At 44.7% G+C, this 20,834-nt stretch overlaps 1 protein-coding gene across 2 annotated transcripts in view; it reads right to left on the minus strand.

Annotated features, from left to right (window-relative positions):
- The window catches only part of MAPKBP1 (mitogen-activated protein kinase binding protein 1), a 101,929-nt gene that overhangs the window by 31,618 nt on the left and 49,477 nt on the right, over window positions 1–20,834 (minus strand). For both annotated transcript variants that reach the window (XM_065635125.1, XM_065635124.1), the window contains exons 4-17: window positions 16,421–16,483; window positions 15,770–15,827; window positions 12,502–12,672; window positions 9,792–9,929; window positions 8,775–8,957; window positions 7,496–7,656; window positions 5,065–5,254; window positions 3,894–4,040; window positions 2,781–2,965; window positions 2,578–2,669; window positions 2,066–2,191; window positions 1,603–1,673; window positions 1,026–1,147; window positions 361–436 (exon numbers count right to left, since the gene is read on the minus strand). In XM_065635125.1, the coding sequence (XP_065491197.1) occupies window positions 361–436; window positions 1,026–1,147; window positions 1,603–1,673; window positions 2,066–2,191; window positions 2,578–2,669; window positions 2,781–2,965; window positions 3,894–4,040; window positions 5,065–5,254; window positions 7,496–7,656; window positions 8,775–8,957; window positions 9,792–9,929; window positions 12,502–12,672; window positions 15,770–15,827; window positions 16,421–16,483 (1,783 nt within the window). The remainder of the gene's footprint in view (window positions 1–360; window positions 437–1,025; window positions 1,148–1,602; window positions 1,674–2,065; window positions 2,192–2,577; window positions 2,670–2,780; window positions 2,966–3,893; window positions 4,041–5,064; window positions 5,255–7,495; window positions 7,657–8,774; window positions 8,958–9,791; window positions 9,930–12,501; window positions 12,673–15,769; window positions 15,828–16,420; window positions 16,484–20,834) is intronic.

Raw genomic sequence — 20,834 nt, forward strand, 5'->3', positions numbered from 1 at the left:
AGATTAACATAAATGGACTAAATAATCTCTTGACAGATAGTGGTGCAGTTCTGCTGGCTTTTACAGCATGGGTCCACGCCTCACTTCAGAAACAGGACACAGAGGGAACTTATAGATCAACTTCCACATTCATTGACTCTTTTCCTCTTTTATCCTGATGGAACCCAAACACATTACCAGCCCTTAAGGACGGAGGTAGGAGGAAGCAGGAGCAGGATAGGGGACAAAATATGGAGCAAGCCAAAAAAAAAATAAAAGTTGCTTTGTTCAGATTTGTATTTCAACTTCCGAGCCCTGAGCAGCATTCAGAAAAGCTGGAAAAAAGGAAAAGGGAAGGAAGGAAGAAAGAAAACAGCTTACTTTGATGAGGGTGCCATCTTCACCTTGGGATCCCTTGTAAAGCTTCTTCTGCTTCCCACTGCTGATGTTGAAAACCCTGAGGGAGATGACAAAAGACACCATTGCTCATTTTGCCCAGGTACTGCTCCATGGCTCTTGTCACCAGGATCCTTTTCTCTTTCTGCTCCTCATTTCACGTGAGAAACAGGGAACAGAGCCAAGTCACAGGAAGTGGAGAAATGACCTGTACGAGCTATATCCACCAATCATTTAAATGGTTCAAGAAACAATCTTGTAAGTAATGTAGGGGTCCCAAGACTGGATGATACGATATCAAGCAGATTATCTGAATTAAAATTGAGGCTTAATTGTCAAGCTGATAATTAAAAACAAGTATAGCATCATGGCACTGAAGGAGAGGTTAAATGGGAGGGAGAAAACATTGCCACCATGCCTTGTAATGGCTAATGGTTATGTAGCAGGAATGGGCATTTGAATATATCCACAGCTTTCTGTCAGTGAGGGAAAAGGCAAGAGTTCAACCTCACAGAATGTGAGGTGAGGCCTCAAATCTGTCTGCAAATGCTATGTAAAAGAACCTAAGAGGAACAATGATGGGGATGGGGCCGCCTTGGCCAGCTCACTTATGACTGCCGAAATATTTTCAAGACAAGCAGTAAACTAACCTGATGTTACGATCCTGGCATCCAATAGCTGCATATTTCCAGCTGGGGTCCACATCCATGTCATACAGAGTGGTCTTCCTAACAATGTGATGTGTTCGGGTAAACTGAACCCCTTCTCCTGTCTAAGCATGTGAGTAAAGACTGTGTCAAAATCAAGTAGTAAACCCATTATCAAAAACTTCTAAATACAGATGAGTTCTCTCACACAGCCAGCACAAACTAACCCTTTCCAATAACCAGGTCTGCTGGAAGCAGCTGGGACTGGAGGCACAATGAACTCCTCTCCAGCCCACACTCTTTCACCATTCCTCGCATTAACCCTGTCAGCGAAAGAGAAGCAGATATCCTAACAGCTCTGTACTTTGCATCTTGCTGAGAGAGGTCAGGCTGAGAGCAGCAGCATGCTTCACAGAACTAGTTCTCTGAACGTAATCTCTTGCATTGAGTCAGTGGGAGACATTGAGGCTGAAATAGGAACAAGCTCAGACAGAAATTCTGATATCACTCTTTCAAGTAGCTTCTTTGTGGAGAGATTATTAAAAAGAAAAAAGTGCTCAAAAAGCTGTAATAAGGTTACCTTCTGCGCAGTGCGGAAATAGATACTCTTGTCTGCCCCACAGCTTATCATTCGTACTTTCCCATCATTGGCTGGAACAAAAACACAGGAGCCGATCAAAAGATAAACACAAATACAAGGTGGAAGAAATGTTTCAATTTATTCCAGCGTGTAGCCATCTGATATCAGTTAAAGGGAGTAAATCATTACAGAAAACAGCTTTCCAAAGAAATGCTGAGGACTTCAGTCATGAGAGGTTTTTTGAGTGGAGAAGGAGAGGAGAAAAAAAACAAAAGGGAAAAGAAGGCAAGTATTGTCAAATATCACCTTTGTTAGGACTGCAGCTGCAGAAGATGACAAGAAAAGCAGCTGCAAATTCATTCTGGCCTAACACAGTGTTTAAGCAGTCAAAATTACTTTACAGATACAATGGGACAACAGCAGCACTCAAATCCAGCTGTGGAGGGAGGCCATGATTCTCTACCTGCAAACTTCACAGCAGTGATGGAAGAAGAATGTTCATCCAGGGTCTGCTGCAGGCTGTAATCCTTTCCAGCATCCAAGACATGAATCAATCTATCCCGACTGGCTGAGGCTAAGAGCTTTAAGCCTGTCAGGAAGTTAGAAAGAGTGCAAGACCATTACTAAAAAGTCATTTGCTCTTCCAGTCACTATTTTAAAACAGCTTCTAAAGTCATCTTAAGGATGAAACTTTATACTGTAGCTAGCTGCAAGGATGGACACAAAGAAATGCCCCTGGATTTCACACTATCATAACACACAGAACAAGTTTCAATCTCAACCTACAATATTCCAAGGAAAAGTATGAGAAATAAGCCTTTTTCAAAGTCTGGCTCTACTGGCCCGATCCTACAAGCCTGATCTGAAATGCAGGAGTAGGTCACCACCGAAAGTCCTGACATACCATGGCTGGACATTCTGACTTCCTCAATGCTACATTTATATACAAAATGAAAGAATCTCAATTGCACTTACCTGTGTCAGGTTTGGAGTACTCCAGACATAGGATCTCAGAGTCATGGGCTTCCACCTTCAGCATTTCCCTCAGAGACTGCAACTCATATATCCTGGGACAAAACATGGCTGATTTCAGTATGTTTAATAACACTAGCAAGAACTGGTTTTGATTTTCATGCCTGCCCAGCCCGCAATCTGCACAAGAAGCTCCATGGGATTACCTGAGAGTGCCTATCCTGTCCCCCGAGGCCAGGTGCTCCCCACTGGGACTCACACAGACAGTGCGTATTCCCACCTTCGCATCCATCACTGGTGCATCAGCTTTGTCTGCACTTCCTCCTGAGTTGTAATCGGTGTCCAGAAGTACCTGAGTGTTGTCATCTACATAGATGATTTTCATCAAGTCCTAGAGAAACAATATACCCAGAAACATTAACCAGTTACAAAATATTAAAGGGAAGTGTCCACCTTAGAAACTGGGCTCCTGGCCAACATATACATTTCATTGTCAGTAATGCTGGAACTGGTGGGATCTTTTAGCTAGAGCAAGCACTAAGCCCCTTCATATTATAGGGTGTAAGCTTCACAGCTGCCTCATGACAGACAAATCTTTGCAAAAGATTCCCCTTCAAGCTAGAAACCAACAGCATCTCCCACACAACACACAAGCTCTGGGATTAGTAATTACAATGTAGTAGGGGACACTGCAGGAACTTGAAAGACTTCTAGGGATCAAGTCAGCCCACGCCTTTTGAGAACTCTCTGACAGAAAAAGCAGGAGCTTTTTCCACCATGAGCAGATTGCTGAGAACAGGCAGGTCAGGGCTGCTGTGCCCATGGATCTTCCAACACAACTGCAGAGAGAAACAAATGTCCATAAGTAACCACTGTTCTGTATCAGTATCCTCCCACTTACACAGATGAAATGTGAACCGTTTCTCATTCAATTTTCCCAAACCTCTGCCTCATTTAATGCACCTTTTCCAAACAAATATTAAAGTGGTTACCTATTACAGAGATGGAGAAAAAGAGAAACAGTTGTCCCGAAGCATATAGCATGAGCCATTTTGGAAGAGACTAAGCTTGGCAAATCCTTGGGTGGTTTATAGAAAAAGCAATAGTCTCCAGGGCCATTTCAGACAAACTGTCTTTCTACCTGATACTCCCTTCATGTTTCTTCAGGTTCATACATTTTACCAGATTTGTGCTCTGTTTACAGAGAAGCTTGTGTTGACTTAGAGATCCAAAGAAGTTTGGGCTTCAACTTGGGAATACCTGTGCATGAGGAAGAGCAACCCCAAAGGCACAAAGGTGATCAAAACCTGGGATCTTACATTGCTGAGGATGTTGCGGTGCAGGGCTGTGCCGTGAATGTTGGAGCTCTCAGTGTTCCACAGACGAATGGTGTTGTCAGAGGAGCAGGTGATGAAGGAACCAGGGGGGAGGCATGACTGATTGTTGTCCTTCACCTCCGGATACATCTAAGGGCAGGTAAAATCAACTCCTGAATGAGATTGCTTGGCACCTCGTATCCTAGACACTGGTAGCAAGTTTCAAAACAAAGTGAGATAAAAGGGCTCTCGTCTCTGTTTTGTACAGGTGAAAGCCAGCCAGTTCTCCTAATGAAAACATGTTTGTAGACTAGAAATTCATATTCACTTCAAACAAATGCTCGCTGGGCCTCCCTGAATGTAGAACATCTCCTTTAAGAAGCATGCAATGAGCCAGAACCCTTTGTTTCTAATAGTTCAAAGAGGGAACCTCAAAGACCATATAACAATGGCCATACAACAACAACCTTGCACCATTGTTTGCAACTTTAAACTACTACTGTTGATTTATAATCCAGAAAGAAAGGGTGAGACGCAATTAATAAATAATAACAAAAAGAGTCTTCAACCTCTTCCCACTTCCTTTTCACTTCCCCCTTTCTTGACCACTGTTGGACATATTTCAACATATTAACAATCACATTGTTTCCTGCATCTCTTTTCCTTCCCCCTGTCCCCCTGCAGAAAAGCCAACTAGACAGACTGGAAGATGGCAGCCACTTGAGAGGCTAATTCCAGGTGTCCTGGTAAATAGGTTACAAAGGATCAGTTAAGGTCTTATCACTTGTTTCATTCCTTTGACTTTGGAGCACTTGCTTATCTCAAACAATTTTTTTTTGAGGTCAGCAATAAACTCTTGTGCATTTTGTGAAAGAAGCCCCTGCACTCAGCTTTGTCCAGTTCTGCTCCTTCTCCCACCTCTCACCTTTTAATGGCAAGATTTTTTTTTCCAGTAACATGCTGCATCTAACGTATTTGGTTAGGCACTGCAGTGCAGCCAAAGAACTGTTCCAAGCTCTAGTTCAAGCCCTGTAGCAACCACACTAACCACAGCAGGAAATTCGAGTCAATTCTTTCTCTCTGCAGTAAGAGTTTGCATTCAAATTTGGAACTCTTCAGATGACTTCCTCAGCTGCCACTCGCAATCCAACACTTGTGTCTGCAGACAACGTACCTCAACGTTCCACACGCAGGAAGAGTGGTACAAAGCAGAGTACACCTTGCCCACTTTCTTCGGGTCTTTGACATCCCATACATACAGGCTGTGGTCATTGTATACACAGGAAAGCCACTGGTTGGTGGGGTCAAAGGTCAAGGCAATCGTGTCCGGATACTTCGCATCAGCCATACCAGAGAAAAGACGACTGCACAAAGAGAGAACAGCAGCCTGGTTAACTTGCACTCTTGGAGTCAGAGCAAGGAGGTGAAGCATCAGAGCTCGGATTCTCCACAGGGCACTGGCGAGGTGAACAATACACTGTGGCATGTATAGGCAGAGAGAGTAGCTGGCTGGGAAGATCTGTCTCTTGAACAACCAGAGTCCCAAAAGAAGCCTGAAAGGCCCAAGGCAAAGGCGGTTCTCCTTGCCATTCAACCTAGAGTCCCACCACAGACAGACAATTAACTTTCCCTGAAGAAGGACCAAACAAGACACTTGATCATCACTGGAGATCATCATCAGTTATCCTGGACAACCAGGTGGTACAGTCTAAGGCAAATAATTTCAAAACAAAGGGTAGGGATGATCATCTTTTGGTGGGCACTATATTTTGTTTACTGATTGCAAGGACTGCTTGTGTGTGACCAAGCAGAAGAGTACTGCACTCAAAAGAGAGCACACCAGCACAAGGGACAAAGGAATGATTCATTTCAGCATCTGCTTGCCTGATGTGCTCCCCTTCCACCCCCGCCCCACACACAGGTCAGCATGGTGCTGCTTGCAGCAGCTCATGAGATGAGGTACAGTCCTTTCTAGACAGGCACGCTCTCTGATGTAAACTTAAAACCAGAGGAATTCTGCAGAACAAGGAAACATCCCTTTCCCCAGGTTAGACAATGATCATGCCATGTGAACCCTGTATCTCCTCTACAGGACTCCTCTGTTAAGTCTTGCTGCTATGTACACAAAGAAGGAGCTGCTCTCCTAACCTGAGGTGAACACAGGCATCCCTCAGTGCTGCTGATGGTATCGAATAAGATAATTATAGCCAGAGTGCCGGAGTGTTGACAGCAGGCAATTTAAAGGGACTGATGGAGATGCAGGGGTGAGGGCCAAGGCACATATAGCACACCAGACAATCGGAGCTCTGCTTCTGCAAGTGCAAAGCTTTGAGGGCCTTAAGAGTACAGCCCAGATTCTATCCAAAAATCAAGTCATTGATAGAGTTGTGGGCAGTTCATTGCAGACAACTGGCATCCCACTGAGAGGCTCTGGTATGCATGGGAATATAAGAAGTCCTGTGTTTTCAAGCTTCTTTGGAAGTAATTTAGGAAAAAAAAATTGTTAAGATTGTAATCAGCACTACAAATGCATGCTTAAGAATCACATAAATATTTCTGCTTGACAGACGCATGAAAGCAACAGAGAGTATTTTTAAAGGGTCCACGTATAAAATTGCTTGACTTAAGCACTATCAGAAACAGGTAACACTTTAAATTGAGAGAGTTCCTTTTACAGCTCCTTCACTGGAATATCACTATCTCCCACTGATCTTCCGAAGGAGTATTATACATTCCACTGTTTGAATCTTTACCTCAAGTTCCCAAGAAAGCATGTTGAGACACACAAGCTGGGGGGGGGGGAAAAAAAGAGTATATATCTGTAGACATGGGAGCTCCAAATATCTAGAGGAATGATGGCTGGTGGATTCATACAGCTTTGGATTTCTTTCCCCAGTAGTGACAGAAGTGAAAGAGGGCAACAGAAGAAGACTGGGAAAGCCTCCAACCAGGACTGACAAACAGCAACACATGGGAGTTTTCCTTTAGCACAAGCCTCTGCAAGCTGGCAGAGAGAACTGTACAGAAATCACACTACCTAGTCTCAGAAGGTGAGAAATAGAGAGCCAAGGCAGAAGATACTGGACAAAGGTAGGAAAACAAGACAAGAGAATGCACAAAATTCAGGGAAAAGAAAGACTACAGACAATAGTAGGAGATTTGGTCTATGAAAGATTGCAAGGCAGCCTTTGAAAAAGTGCCCCATGAGAGCTGGGGTATCTCTTAGCAACATCGTTATATTGCTGCAGAGAGAGTCTTCAGCCCTTACCAGTGATACGCAAAGGATGTGCCACAGTACAGGAGCAACTGAAGTGTGTCACAGCATCCTGTGCGCTCTGCCTGCTTGCTCATAGCAACCAACAGCAAAAGGCCACCAGACCCCAGCAATCCCAGGGAGATGAGGAGCAAGATACACTGTGTAGCCCAGCAACCAGCTTGGGACCGTAGCCCAGCCATGCAAGGCAAGGCCGTGACAACTCAGGGAGATCTGCAACAGCCTGCCAATTTAAATCCATAAAAAGAGCATGCTCCAGATGACCAAGGTCTGGGGAACAGTTCTAACCCCCACAAGCTTCCCTTTCCTTTTTCCACCCACTCCATGGTACCTGGCCTCAGTCACACTTGCGATGTCTGTTCCCAAGAAGTGCGGCTTCGGTAGCGTGGTGACGAAGTGAAGGTTCAGAGGGTTAAAAATCCGCACGGTGCCATCAGCACAGCCACAGAAGATGTAGTCATGATTCACGGAGATGCAGTTTGCCACAGTGGTCTGGGGAGGACACAGCACATAAGAAAGCGAATAAGCAATGTGCTCTCACTTCAAAGCTCACCAGATACACGACAGCGGGAACAGCAAATTGACAGACAAAGGAGTCATGGTCAGAAGAGCTGAAGTGAAGTTGAGCCCTGGGAGTAAAAGCCTAAAAATCCAATTTTTCTTTCTGAGGAGCTTCCCAGCCAAGGTTCACTGTAGATTCCACATGGTTAAGGAAAAAGCCCAGTTCTTCTGGGTCAGGAGTCAGCAGAGCTACACATTTGCTCCAGCTGAGTCTTACTCTGAACATTGTCTTTTGTTCCTCTGTGACATTTAGCACCTCACTCTGTACTAGCACACCAACACATTATCTGTCATAAGGGCCTAAGAAAAGAAGATTTTCTTCCCCCTCCCACTGGGATCTGTAAAAATGGCAAAAAAATGGTACAAAATGGATTTTGGTGATAAGGAGATGAGTTCAATGCAAAACTTTTTTCCAACTTACTGTGAAGCTGTCTGTATTCTGAGCGAGAGTGAAAGGCAGATTTTAGAGAGGAAAGGAAAGGAAAGAAAAGAAGAGGCATTTCACTAGAGTGAAAGCGTGTAAAGATTTTTCCCTTGATTTTAATACACTGGATCCTTTCAGGTGGGCTTTTCACATGCAATTGAAATGAAAATAAGCACAATCAAACTCTTAACTATGAGCCAACCTGGTGGTTTAGAACAAACCAACTAGCACCTTGGGAACCTACATTTGAGATGCATAAGCCAAGTAAGACACTGTGGAGTGGGTAAGAATCAGAATCCTTCTAAAATTCCTACTTGTCCAGGCCAAGCCAGGAGGGACAACACAGGGTTTGCTAAAGCTACATCAGGACACTGCTTTGCCAGAAGGGCAGTAGCTTAATGCTGAGGCTTGAGAATGAAAGAGCCTCAAAGATTAACAAAATCCCTTTGCCAAGAAGCAATGCTATTTTTGCCTGGCCTTCCAGACTAAATCACGAAGTGGCAGAGGCCCAGTGACTTTCACTGCTGGTGGTAAGCCTGCGCTCCCTGAGTGCCCTTCTTGTTTGTTGTTCCTGCTCCGCTTCAGCAGGCACAAATATTGCAGGACAGGAGAACGTAAAACTCACCCTCAGCTCCACCCACTTGTCTAGCAGCCTTTTTTCATTGAATTCACAGAGCAGGCCTGAGGATGTGATGCAGAAGGTGCTATCAGCTTTTTTGCCTCTCCCACATGCCACATCCGCAAAGAAGTTGTTCCTCAGTTCTCCAAGCAATCCCGAGCGACCCAGCAAGGGGACTGTGGCATTGACCTACCAATAAAAAAACAGTTTGTTAGAAACATAGCAAGACACTCCAGGCAGACAGACATTTTAGAACATCAACCCTTGAGTGCGGCAGTGCCTCAAAGAGAGAGAGCTGCAAACAGCCTACAAGGAGAGATAGTGACGCGTTTTACTTGCTGCAGACACATTGGTTGCATTGTGTATTGAGACCATCAGTATTAGAACATCAGTGGAACAGAACACTATTAGTGCCAAACTGCACATCCAAACATATAACCCAAAGACAGCAGATCAATCACTGGAACAAGAAGAACTCTTCCATGGCCAATCTGTGATTTATACCAGACGCCAAAGCAAGGTTCAAGCATGAAGTAGGAACAACTGTTCATGAGCACGCAGAAAAATTATCAGATGTGGCTTCTGTTCCCCAGAGAAGAATCATTCAGCTAAAAGTTCAAAAACTTTAGGTGATGCTTCAAAATAACACAACCTTTTGAGATGCTCATAACAACATCAAATAGCTCTCCTCAACTCTGTGTTCCAAGTTGTTCAATGACTGCAGCTCTTTTCTAGGCTTTTTTGTCCTTCAGTATGTGGGACTAATAAAGAACGAGCATTCTGCAACACAGTTCCGGGAGCCACATCCCTACCTCGGCACAGGATAAGACAAGCTTTTCGTGTCTTTTGGTGCTACCAGCCCATGGGAAGACTGAGACTTGAGAGCCAGGGGTAGAGGGCTGTCCTTGAATCCCAGCAAAATCAAAGGAGTTCCCACTTCCCACAGCTGACTGGGGCAAAATCCACCCTGCCATAAGATGGAAATGCCTGTTCACAGCTTGGCCTTGATGCACCTTCTCTCACCTTGGAGGTTTTGCTGTCATCCAGGTACCAGAACTTGATGTGTCGATTTCCAGCAGTGACAAAGTAACTGCAGTCCTCCGAAAATGATACAGCTGTCACTTTACTTGAGACTTTGTTGGCTGCCACTACAATGTTTTTCTGGAAACATAATTGTTTAGATAGCTTCATTTATTTGCTCAGAAGCAAAGGAAACTCATTTCAATTACAGGCACATATCCAGTACAAACGCTGCAGCAGAGAAAAGACGAGGCCCAAACTATTCCCCACTCATCCCTGAACACAATCTCCCCAGCATCAGCTGGGAGCATTGATTTGGCAGATAGTACAATTCACATTTACATTCAATTCCATTTCCACATTAACTGGGATCTAGAACAAATCAGCAGGCACTAGTGCCCGCAGGAACTTGCCTTGCCGTCTGAGCCATGACAAACATGTTGGTTTCACAATCACCGGGAGCTCTGAGCAAACCCATTTCCCTTTCTAAACAGCAAAAGCATCCGCAGGCCAGCCCAAGAAGGAGCTACCCCAGCCTCCAGGCAGCAATGAGGACAGGGCACTCCAGATGCGGAACAGGTATTTTCCACAGGGAAAACAGTACTGGTTCCTCCATAAATTCTCTTTTCTCTTTAAAAACATGATACCTTATCAAAAGACCAAAGCACAAAAAAGACTACACCTGTATCAGAAGGGACAAAGCAAAATCTCCTGCACCTCAAAAATTTTGGGAAAGGAGGAAGAACACGGCAGGGACAGAAAACAGGAATGGACGCTGCCCAAGCAGAAGGGTCAGATGGCAGGAGCTCTCTGTTCACAATACCAGCGCTCCGCTTTCCCCTCACTGCCTTTCCCCAGGGATTGGGAGAGGTGAGATTAAAAAAGTTTTCCCCTCTGCCTGTGGTGGGTTTTCAACCATGCAGCACATGGTTGACAACAGCACACCACCTTTTATTCACAATCTGTTTCCTTTAGCCTTCTTTTTAGGGACTTGGTTGCTCCCAGACTTCCCAAGGCAATGTCCTCAGCACACAAACCACGTCACTCCAAGGGCCCCATCAGACAGGGCACTGACAGAACTGGAGAAATCAGCAATAGAGGAATCTGGGCTGCTGCAGCATCACCACAGAGAACCCCCCAACCCAGACTTGGGGCAAAGCAAGGGGGACTGTCATTAACATTAACTTTTTCACAATGCCACACAGAGAAAGGTCTAGGGCCCTTGCAGATCTCAACATCCAGATTGTTGCTGTGGCCTTTCCGTAGGGAAGCAAGGGGACCCTACAGACAGCGGGAGTTTCTTTTCCATCACAGTCAAATGACTATGTCTCTCGGCCAGGAAAAACAGGGACACTGTAGCAGCAGCACAGTGGACAGGAGAAGGGTTGTAGTTAAAAGTGCAGGAAAGTGCTTCGGGAGACCTGTTTTCACGTCTTGGTCTCTTACTCTTCTTTGACTTCGGCCAGGTAAAGTCTCTAGTTTTGGTACCCAGCTTGCAGATAGATGCTAGCTGGACCTCCTGAGAGTCACAGTCTGGAGCACATGCTTAAAGTGTGTGTTCTTGAGCACAAAATGGTGAGATAATCCTGATCTCACAGGCTCTCATGCACATAATTATAAATAGGATCACAGTGAACAGAAAAACCTGCATAAGCAAGGGAAAACAAAGCTACTTGTACTCGGACCCACACGTGCCATGCATTATGACCATCTCCAAGCCACTACTTTCATTCTTATAACTAGAAAGAACCAAAAGGCTGAGCACTCCATTTTCAACACTGACAAACACACTTAGGTTTTATCATTACAGAATGCAGCTACACAAAAAACCAGCAAGGTCAAACTTCAGCTCATGCAGGAGAAAACTGATAGATAGAACTTAAATTACAGCACAGGAAATGTGGTGAAGAGAGCAACATACTAAATGAGCACAGACTTACAAGTTGCATCGTGTGAGATTTAACAGATGCACTGAAGTTTTTTTTTTAAAATCACATCTCTTTTAGAGAGGGTTACAGCACCTGAAGAGGTAGCAGTATCTGAATAAGTGCTTAGCATTTATTAACACAGAAGACTCCAAGTCTAGTGACAATAAACATCTATTTTTTATATACAAACAGCACACATTTAAATATTTTCTAGAGGATAAGACATGGGCTTTGTTTCCAGAGTGCTGCCCCAATTCAGCGGCAGACAGAGTGACCCCTATCAGCTTTCACCCACTATGCTTTCTCTGTGTTCCTCTTCTTAGTCCTCAAGGATGAGATTAGAGTATTACAAACCCTGACACAAACAAACAAAAAAAAAACAACAAAAAAAACACGCCAAGAGCATCCACTACACCACAAAAGAAATCCCTGGCTGATGAGAGTTTCCTTCCTCAACCTCATAAATTGGTTTTTAATAAGCCCCTAAAAAAGCACAAGACTTTGACAAGGTTTCAAAGTCCAGGCTTTTCTGACTGGACAACAAGATGTCACACGTCTCCAAGTATAGAGAATATCCCTTCACTAAAATGACTTAGACCTTCCCTAAGGGACCATAGCTCTCTCTCAAGTCCAAACTTGTCTGTGTCTATGAATGTCAAAACCAAACAACAACAGAATTTTAAAAAAATGCAGAAAGCAAGATGGGACTGAAATAGTTTACAGGCAGACTATACACTCTAATTCAGCAACACTCTGTGGTCCACCCAACCTCCCAGAGAACTTACCTTCCATGACCACACGTTGACAATCATGTCATGCTGGTACCCCACTGAAACAATGTACTTGGAGCTGGGGGAGAAGGCCACGCAGGCCACGCCGTACTTGTGCTCCTGGAGCTCAGCCACCTGAGTGCGCTCGGCCACATCCCATATCCGAACTGCTGGCATATGTCCACTCTGGAGAGGACAAGAACAGACACAGAAGAGGAAACGTAACCCCCGAGGTCAGTTCTGACAGATTAAGCATGCAAATATGTGGGGGCTTGGAAAAAAATGTCTAGATGGTGCATTCACAATAGAGTTAGAGGTTAGATCTCAGTTCCTTTGACTCTTTAAAGCCCAGGCTGAGACTGACAACATAAGGAGCATATACATTTCAACAGGTGTTTGAAAGAATTAATACAGTCGTCCCTGCTTTAATTCTTTTCTTACACTACTCACAAAACAGAGACTGGAACAACACTTTTGACGCACATCCCTGATCTTCGCAATGGGAACTCTCAGCCAGCTCATGAAAAGGATTATAACATGTTGTATCTCTGGACTCAGCAAACCAAAAGGCCCTCACATCCTCTGTCTCCAACACAACATGGACATCCGAGATCTCAAGCCAGGTCATGCCATCCACACACACGACATGAGTGTTGTGATTACTGTCACACACCATTTGAGGGAGGCCTCTGGGAGACCGGTAGCATCATTTCTGTCACAAAGGTAACGAACGCATGGATGCACGCTGCCTGGAAGAGTGTGGGCAGTGTGGTGTCAGAGAAAAAGACATTGAGGGAACAGAGCCTCTGGTTTTACATTTGTTCTCCACAGAAATAGAAGGCCACAGACTTCAGAAATGTCAACTCAGCCAGCACCTTCCGCCAGACAATTCCATTCTTTTGTTTAACTGTTTGCTATTAAACCAAAATAGAACAAGGCACACAAGATGAGCTGAGGAGCTGGCCAAAAATGTGCCTGATGGGCCAATCCAAGTCAAGAGCCTGCTCATGATTTCACATGGAAGTCTGTCAGAACAGTAGCTTGCAAGATAACATATCCATAGCAACATGGCAAAATGGTACCTTTTCTGATCAGTTTTAAACAAGTCATTTGAGTGTGTGGGAGAGGAAAGTCTCATTACAAGGAGAAGTCAAAGCTTTAAAAACCCAGAATTGTGCATGTTTTAATTGTCTCGTTCAAAACCTTTGCCAAGTAACTGCTTGTGGCCTGGAAATGTGGTCAGATTTCGCTGCAGTTGGTACAGTTCTCCCTCCTGCAAGGCAGAGCTCAGGTCTCAAGGTGGCTGGCAAGATATTAAAATGAGCTGAATCAGCTGCTCTTCAAAGCAACTACTGTACTTAAACACATGCATCCATATGTGTGTGTATACATATACATATATATTTCCCAGCATCTTAGCATACACCCCAAGCCCTCAACAAATTGAATTTGTATTTCATCATTTAAGAAATGCTCACCAAAAGTGAGCTCTGTGTGATCGCCATGGATGAGGAATCTATGCCTCTAGGGGGAGGAAGAAAAAATAAGAAAAAAAAATATTTTGGATTTGAAATATACAAAGGACATTTAATATGTGTGGGTGTCCAAGGACTAACCTCCATGTTCTCCTTCCTGAAAATCCAGCCATGCAGAAAACTAAGATGTTATTAGGCAGAATTAGCATGAGGCTGATAAAACTGAGCTTGACAAAGTGAACTCAGAAAGCATTTCCCTATGGGACCACCCACAGGACAGAGGCTGAACGAAGACGAGACTGCTGACACCGGCAGGGGACACTGCTACACCAAGTAATAACTCAAATGTCAGACACATGGGAGGATACTGAAGAAGAGATGGTCTTAAAACCGGGCAAGAGTAGACATGTTTTGCAACAAGGAAAGAAAAAACAAAAAAAAGCTTCCAAGTATAACTGGAAAGGCTTTTTTTTTTTTTTTTAATCTGAACCTGTAATTTACCCCAATGGAGTTTCAAACTGAAAAGTTTGAGTTGTCAGTAAGAAAAATACCCACTTCATTTTTCACCACTTTTCCTACCCCATATGAAAATAATAGAGCACCAGAGATTAAAAAAAAAAAAAAAAAAAAAAAAAAACAAACAAAAAAGAAACATGCACAGAAGGCACCAGAAACACCAAAGCTGAACACCAGGAGGAAATATATCATATATATATAATAATATTAATATAAAGAGGGTTTAAGACTTCCAGAGTATAAGGAGGCATTGAAACAAATTGCAGCTATAAAATCTCATGCTTTCACTAAAAATTTGACAACAATAATCTCTGATGCTCTGATGGAAAATTTATGCTTACTTTTTCTCTGCCAAGGCACCTTCCATCCCAAAACACTGCTGTTTCTATCCTTGGCCTGATCCACGCAGGATTCAGGCCAAGCTTGGGAGCCACCCAGTAACATGACAGCTGCCATCACGGTGGCTGCACTAGGGACATCTGGAGCAAAGAGCCTCCGTCTTGACAGCTCCAGCATAGGGCTGTGACAGACTTCTCTGTGGCTGAGGCTCAGGAGGGGACCTGTTTCACACATGCGACCTCCCAACGTCTTACAGAGGCACTGAGACTAGGGGTAAATTACCATTAATCACACAAAGAGCAAACTGAGCCCAACCATATGAGGGTCAGCATTTCTGTGCATTTCTAACATCCAGCAATTCCAACCTCATGACACAGCCCATGTCTTTAACTTCTAATGCAGAACAGACACAAACTTCACTCATCCTTGTCCCCTCCCTTGGGCATGTTTGGAAGAAGGAAGTAATTGTCGCCCCCAGCCAAACATACAATGCCAAACCACAGGCACCAGCATCTTCTGTCACTATTCCTGAAGCTCCATTCCACATGCGCTTTTCACTTTTTCCACAACACTGTTACTGGCTTCAGTTACTTCCTGAAATCCTAAAGAGACAATGCTAAACTCAGACCAAGATTAAGGACCATTCAAGTACTCTTCACTGGTGCTAGAGTAAAGCCATGCTGTGTTTCCTTCCACTTATTTTTCACCCTACCTCAGCCCACAGACATCATCCCAGAAGATGCACCTCCCCAAGGTGATAAGAGACAACACACTGGAAAGCTGCCAGCAGGAGCACCTTGAGCTGCCCATAACCCAATAGGTCCACCCAGAGATGCAACACTGAAATAGGTTTGTCTGTGACAAGGCAGCGCACTGGCTTGTTTCTTCTAACACTCTCTGCCCTGCTTCAAAATGCAATGGACAAGGTGCGCCCTCTCCCCTCTCACACTTACCTCTCCTGTAACCAAATATTTTCCATCTGGAGAGAAAGCAAGTGCTGTAATTGTTTTCCTAAAACAGAGAAAATGACACTGAGAAACATTTCCAACATGTGATTTCATTTCAATACCTCATGACTGGGGAGTAGGTTGAGATGAACTGGAAAGAGTCTGAAATCACACATAATTGCCTGACACAACAGTTTTGCTTTATCAGAGGTCTAACACTTGCCATGGGGATGCCCTGCTGCCCAAGTCTCACGCAGCATGCCTACAGTGCTGAAAAAGCTCCAGATGTCAAGGTTCATCCTTGTGCCTTTATTCCAGATGCAAGGACCATGTCCCAGTCCTGGCTTCAATAATGATGTCATAGTTTAAGGTGGAGAAAAAAAAAATCAGATACCATGGAGTTCTAGCAAGACCTCCATGTCATGTCTGTGAGCAGTTCCTCACGGAACCACAATGTTTATGAGGTGGCACCTGATTAGCAAAGCACCTCACGTTAGAAGGAGCTGGAGTCAAACCAGAAGGCAGCCTCTCCCCAAGGCAGCTCACACTGAGAGGATTTAGCCTGGAGCAACAGCAGCTCCTGCATTTCACTCAAGCCATAAAAACCTTGAAATCATCCCCCCACAGAAAGCAAGCCCAGCTTAAAGCTTCACTCACCTGGAACTGTTTAGAATATGGTGTTGCTTATTTTTTCTAGGGTTGAACAGCACAACAACACACCTAGAAGAGGGAAACAGAAGAACAAAAAGAATTGACATGACCATGTCCAAACATGACCAAATAAAGAAAACCAAAGAGCTATCCTAGCTGGCAGATCAGCGGCAAAAGCAGTCCCAAAACACTGTTTCATCCCCTAATGTCACAGACTGAGCTGGAGTTAACCAGATATCACAAAGGAAAAGAACAGCCCAGAGGGGAATCACAGTTCTCTCTCACATTGAGGAGTACCATAAATAATTACCTTTCCAGCATCTGGGAGCCCTAAGTCTCTGATTGCTCAAGCCAAACAGAAAGGTTAACCATCAAAGTTTGTGCAACTGCCCTAATGGATTATGTCCCCTGCCATAAAAGTTACCCTGTGTACTGGGCACGAACAAGCATGCCTAGAACAGAGTAAGAAGGTCAGGGAGAAGGAAGGAGGGGATCTTTCAGAAAAGCTCTTGGGGAGGGGAAGAGAAGGTACAGAGGTTAAATTTCTATGCCTTGCCCATAACACTAGACAGGACAGAAACTGTTAAGTATAGCACAAGAGGTAGCTGGCCAGTTAAGAAGTGAGACATATGATTCCAAAAACTATTGACTCAAGGGACATATCTGGATAAACAACTTGCTCAGGAGAAATCTCTCAGCAAGAAGAACTGCAAAAACAAGAAGCAGTAAACTCCTGGTAAGCAATATAATCATCTCCATCGGGAGCAAAAAAGTCTATGACGGAGAGAGGAGGGAAGAGGCCTCACTTCCCCACTAATCTTGCCCATAGCACATTGCATTGGTGCCTCATCCCATCACAACCAGCCTGGGCCACTCCCAGGTACCGGAGCCTCCCCCATTCTCCACAAACACCTACACAAACAACGGCATTTGTCTTGTAGCAGAAAACACAATCCTACTGCCCCCTCCCAAATGTGTAACTGTTAAGTGAATAAAAGGAAGGGAAAACGGGCCTCAGAACAGCCCTTGTGCCCTATCTCTCACTTCACTTCTAGAACCGAAATTGCGGTTTTCACCTATCCCTCTGCTAGCACACGCTGCCAGCACTCGGAGAGTCCCGGCTGCTCCTTGGCTGAGGTGCCAGGGCAGCGCTGGGGGATGCCCGGGCTCCGCTGCCAGCAGCCCTCGCTGCACTGGGGACTTCACTTGCGTCACCATCGTGCTGGGACTTGCCTGCAATGTGTGCCAGGCTGCAGACATCAGTCAGGGGGAGAAACGCACAGGACAGAAGCAGAGGAGTTGGCCTGAAGCAGCCAAGCAGAACAGCAAAAGCTGAAGCATCACAGAAACCCATTGCAGCACCGCAGCTACGGACCTCACCAACATTTCAGCACAGGCAAGGCACACTCACATGCGGGGCTTTAGCCAGGACTGTGCACACCTTGGTGCCGTGCTGCCCAGGGCAAGAGCTGTGTCCTTCCAGGACCCTCCACGCCCCCCGCAGCAGGCAGTGCCAGCAGTGCTGCAGCCATGGCTCAGGGTTGACAGGGACCTATGACATCTCTGGCACCTCCTCAACTAGCCTTTCCCTTGGCCTGACTGGGATACCCTGCCAGAAGTGGTATAAATTTTGAAATGGAAAAGAGAACAGGAAGGAGGACTGATGCACCAAGACTTTGAGCTCAGAGTCCTTGGCTGAAGCTGTCACACTCCATTAACATTGCTAGTTCAAAGTGGACACCATCAGAGGGTACCAAAGCTTTAACCCCCAAAGCACCAACCATTCACAAGATGTGTCCCCTCCTCATCAGACTACTCCTCTCCACTCATGCCATTCCACCTATTCTTCTCCACTCACACTCCACCCAGAAGGCCAAGGCAACAAAGGCACTAAACTTCCTTGATAGTTTAGGCAGACAAGCGTGGTTGGAGAAGTAATCTTGCGGAAGAGCAAGGAAAGTCTAAATCAGCAGTTTGTTCAGATCAGGATTGATTCTTCTGCACTTTTTATCCTGGGGAACCAATGTGGAGAGTTTCAAGTCAAAGCTATGCAATATATTTCTGAGGGATTAGTGTAAAGAAGCAGGTGGTTTGTGATCCATTAACAAGTCAGGGGAGGTTAAGCCTCACAAATCACGAGATATGAAATAGGAAGTTAGCAGATGTGAAAAATCTATCTAATCCCAAGCCTCCAGCTAATCAGAAAAGCAAAGCAAAACCCCATTCTGTGGAATTGGATACTGTTAATGGACCAAAATCTTGCTGAATTATGACAGGGACGAATTGTGCTCAAAATAAGCTTCAAAAATACACAAAGAATAAAGGAAAGACATAAAATCTTGGCAAACGCTTTCCTATGCAGCTCTTCAATTTAAGTTTCTGTTTTATGGGAGGAACTCTGCAAAAAAAAAAGACAGGAAAGATGCAAAAAACAAACCATGGTCTTCAAACCAGGCAAGAAAACAAACCACTTCCTAGAATAGTATAGTGAAACACTGAAGTCCAGGGCTTTGCCATTACTAACTTGCACGACAGAGCCTTTGGCCACCTACAACATGAATTTTAGCTCACTTGCACTCTGAAGTGGGCTGTCTGCCAGCAGGCTTCCTCCCCGCTTCCCAGCCCTTGGCCAAGTCCAGAGCCCACAGTGAAGGTAAGAGCCACCCAGCTCACACACACAAGTGCATCGACAAAACGTCACAAGAGCCACACAGCTCCTAGTGCCAGAGCAGCCGTCACAAACAGATATTTTAACCCTCTTTAGATGCTCCTATGCTCAATTCACTGAGTTTGACCCATAATTGAAAAACCCTATCTGAAAGGGGGAGGGGAGGGAAGAAGGAAATAAATCACAGTATCATCTTACTGGTCAGCAAGAACTGATTTATGCCATGAAAAGGTAATTTTAACTCATAGGCTTAGTGAAATAAGATTGCACATGGTTATGTTGAGTTGGAAGCTAACAACTAACACAACTTGCTAACTGATTATGACTTTTATACCAATAAAGTCATTTAGCCAGGATAAATAAGTCTTCTAAACTTGCTTCCTTAAATTAGCTGCTACCCAACAAAAGCCACCCCACTGCTGTGCTGTCCCATGCCGATTTTCCACCATCACCCCCCTGTCTGCCATACAAAGGGACAGTGAAGACTCCAGCCAACTTCAAGCATACCTTACTCAGCAAGATGGCAGGCCATGAACCACAAATCTTACAGAAGGACACAGATACTGTGCTGGGAGACGGAAGCACTTGAGTTTGAAAACTGCCTCCCTCTCAAAATGCTTGAGAAGGTATCTAGTTCACTCCATTCTAGAGAGAACATCTCCTCAACAAGCAGAAATTAACCATTTCTAGCACTTTAATCTCTTCTGAATGTTCAGGGCGGCCTCAGTTGCCTGCTCAGACACTCACAGCTGAGCTCAGCATGGCTCCAGAGCAGCTCCTCCATCCCACATAGCCAGCAAGTTGTTCTTCAGCAAAACCTGCAGCAGTTACCCAAACGAGGTGGCTCAGACCCCTTTAGTACTCTGAGCACGCTTTGTTTTAGCCAAGGAAATCGGTCTAGAAAAATAAAGGGAAACACTGAATGGTCAGATCGCTGCTATTTCACACTGCCTCCAAGTCCAGTAAGGCTACCAAGCCCTCAGGAGACTCAAGGTACCTATTCCCTTCCATTTATGCTGGCTTTAATCTTACAGCAGTTAAAATAATAAAAATAATTACCATGGAAAATTAATTGCACAGAAGAGCATACACCCATCTACACAACAGCATACACCCATCTATCCATCCTCCACCTTTGTCTGCTCCTTTATAAGACAACATTAAGCATTTTGCAGCCAGAGGGATGGAAAGGATGCAAGGGAAGAAAGCTCTGATATTTTTGTTCCTGGCTTCCAATTGTGGATGTAGACCAAACAGAGCACTTCAAACCTGCACGTCTATCATGGTCACATCACCTCTTCCACCTGCCCCACCCCTTTCCCAAATGAAAGCTTTCAAAACAAATTCAAGTTCTCAAGACTCCTTTGCCTGAAGAGATCTTTTTAAATGCTAGTGCCAACATGCAAACTAAGACTAGCTCCAAAAGCACCTCGCATAGGACCTACACAGAGACAACCTGACCCTGGTGCACACTAGCTGTTTAGAAGGTCAACATGGTTAGCACCCTTGTTTCAGCACAAATCCTACCTCCTCTGCAGCCATGGGCAGGGCTTGATGACCACAGCATCTTTTTAATCTACAAATATATTCTGATTTCCAAGATGTTTATAGAAACTGTTTGCTGCTGTATGGATTACTGCTATACAAACCACCCATCAGCCAGCTGAGATCAAGTGTCCTGTTTGTTTGCATGCTGGTTCCTGCAGAGGCTGTTGGCAATGGCATACATATTTAAAGGTATTATTTCTAGGT

The sequence above is a fragment of the Caloenas nicobarica genome, chromosome 5 (genome assembly GCF_036013445.1).
Source record: "Caloenas nicobarica isolate bCalNic1 chromosome 5, bCalNic1.hap1, whole genome shotgun sequence".
NCBI classification, from domain to species: Eukaryota; Metazoa; Chordata; class Aves; order Columbiformes; family Columbidae; genus Caloenas; species Caloenas nicobarica.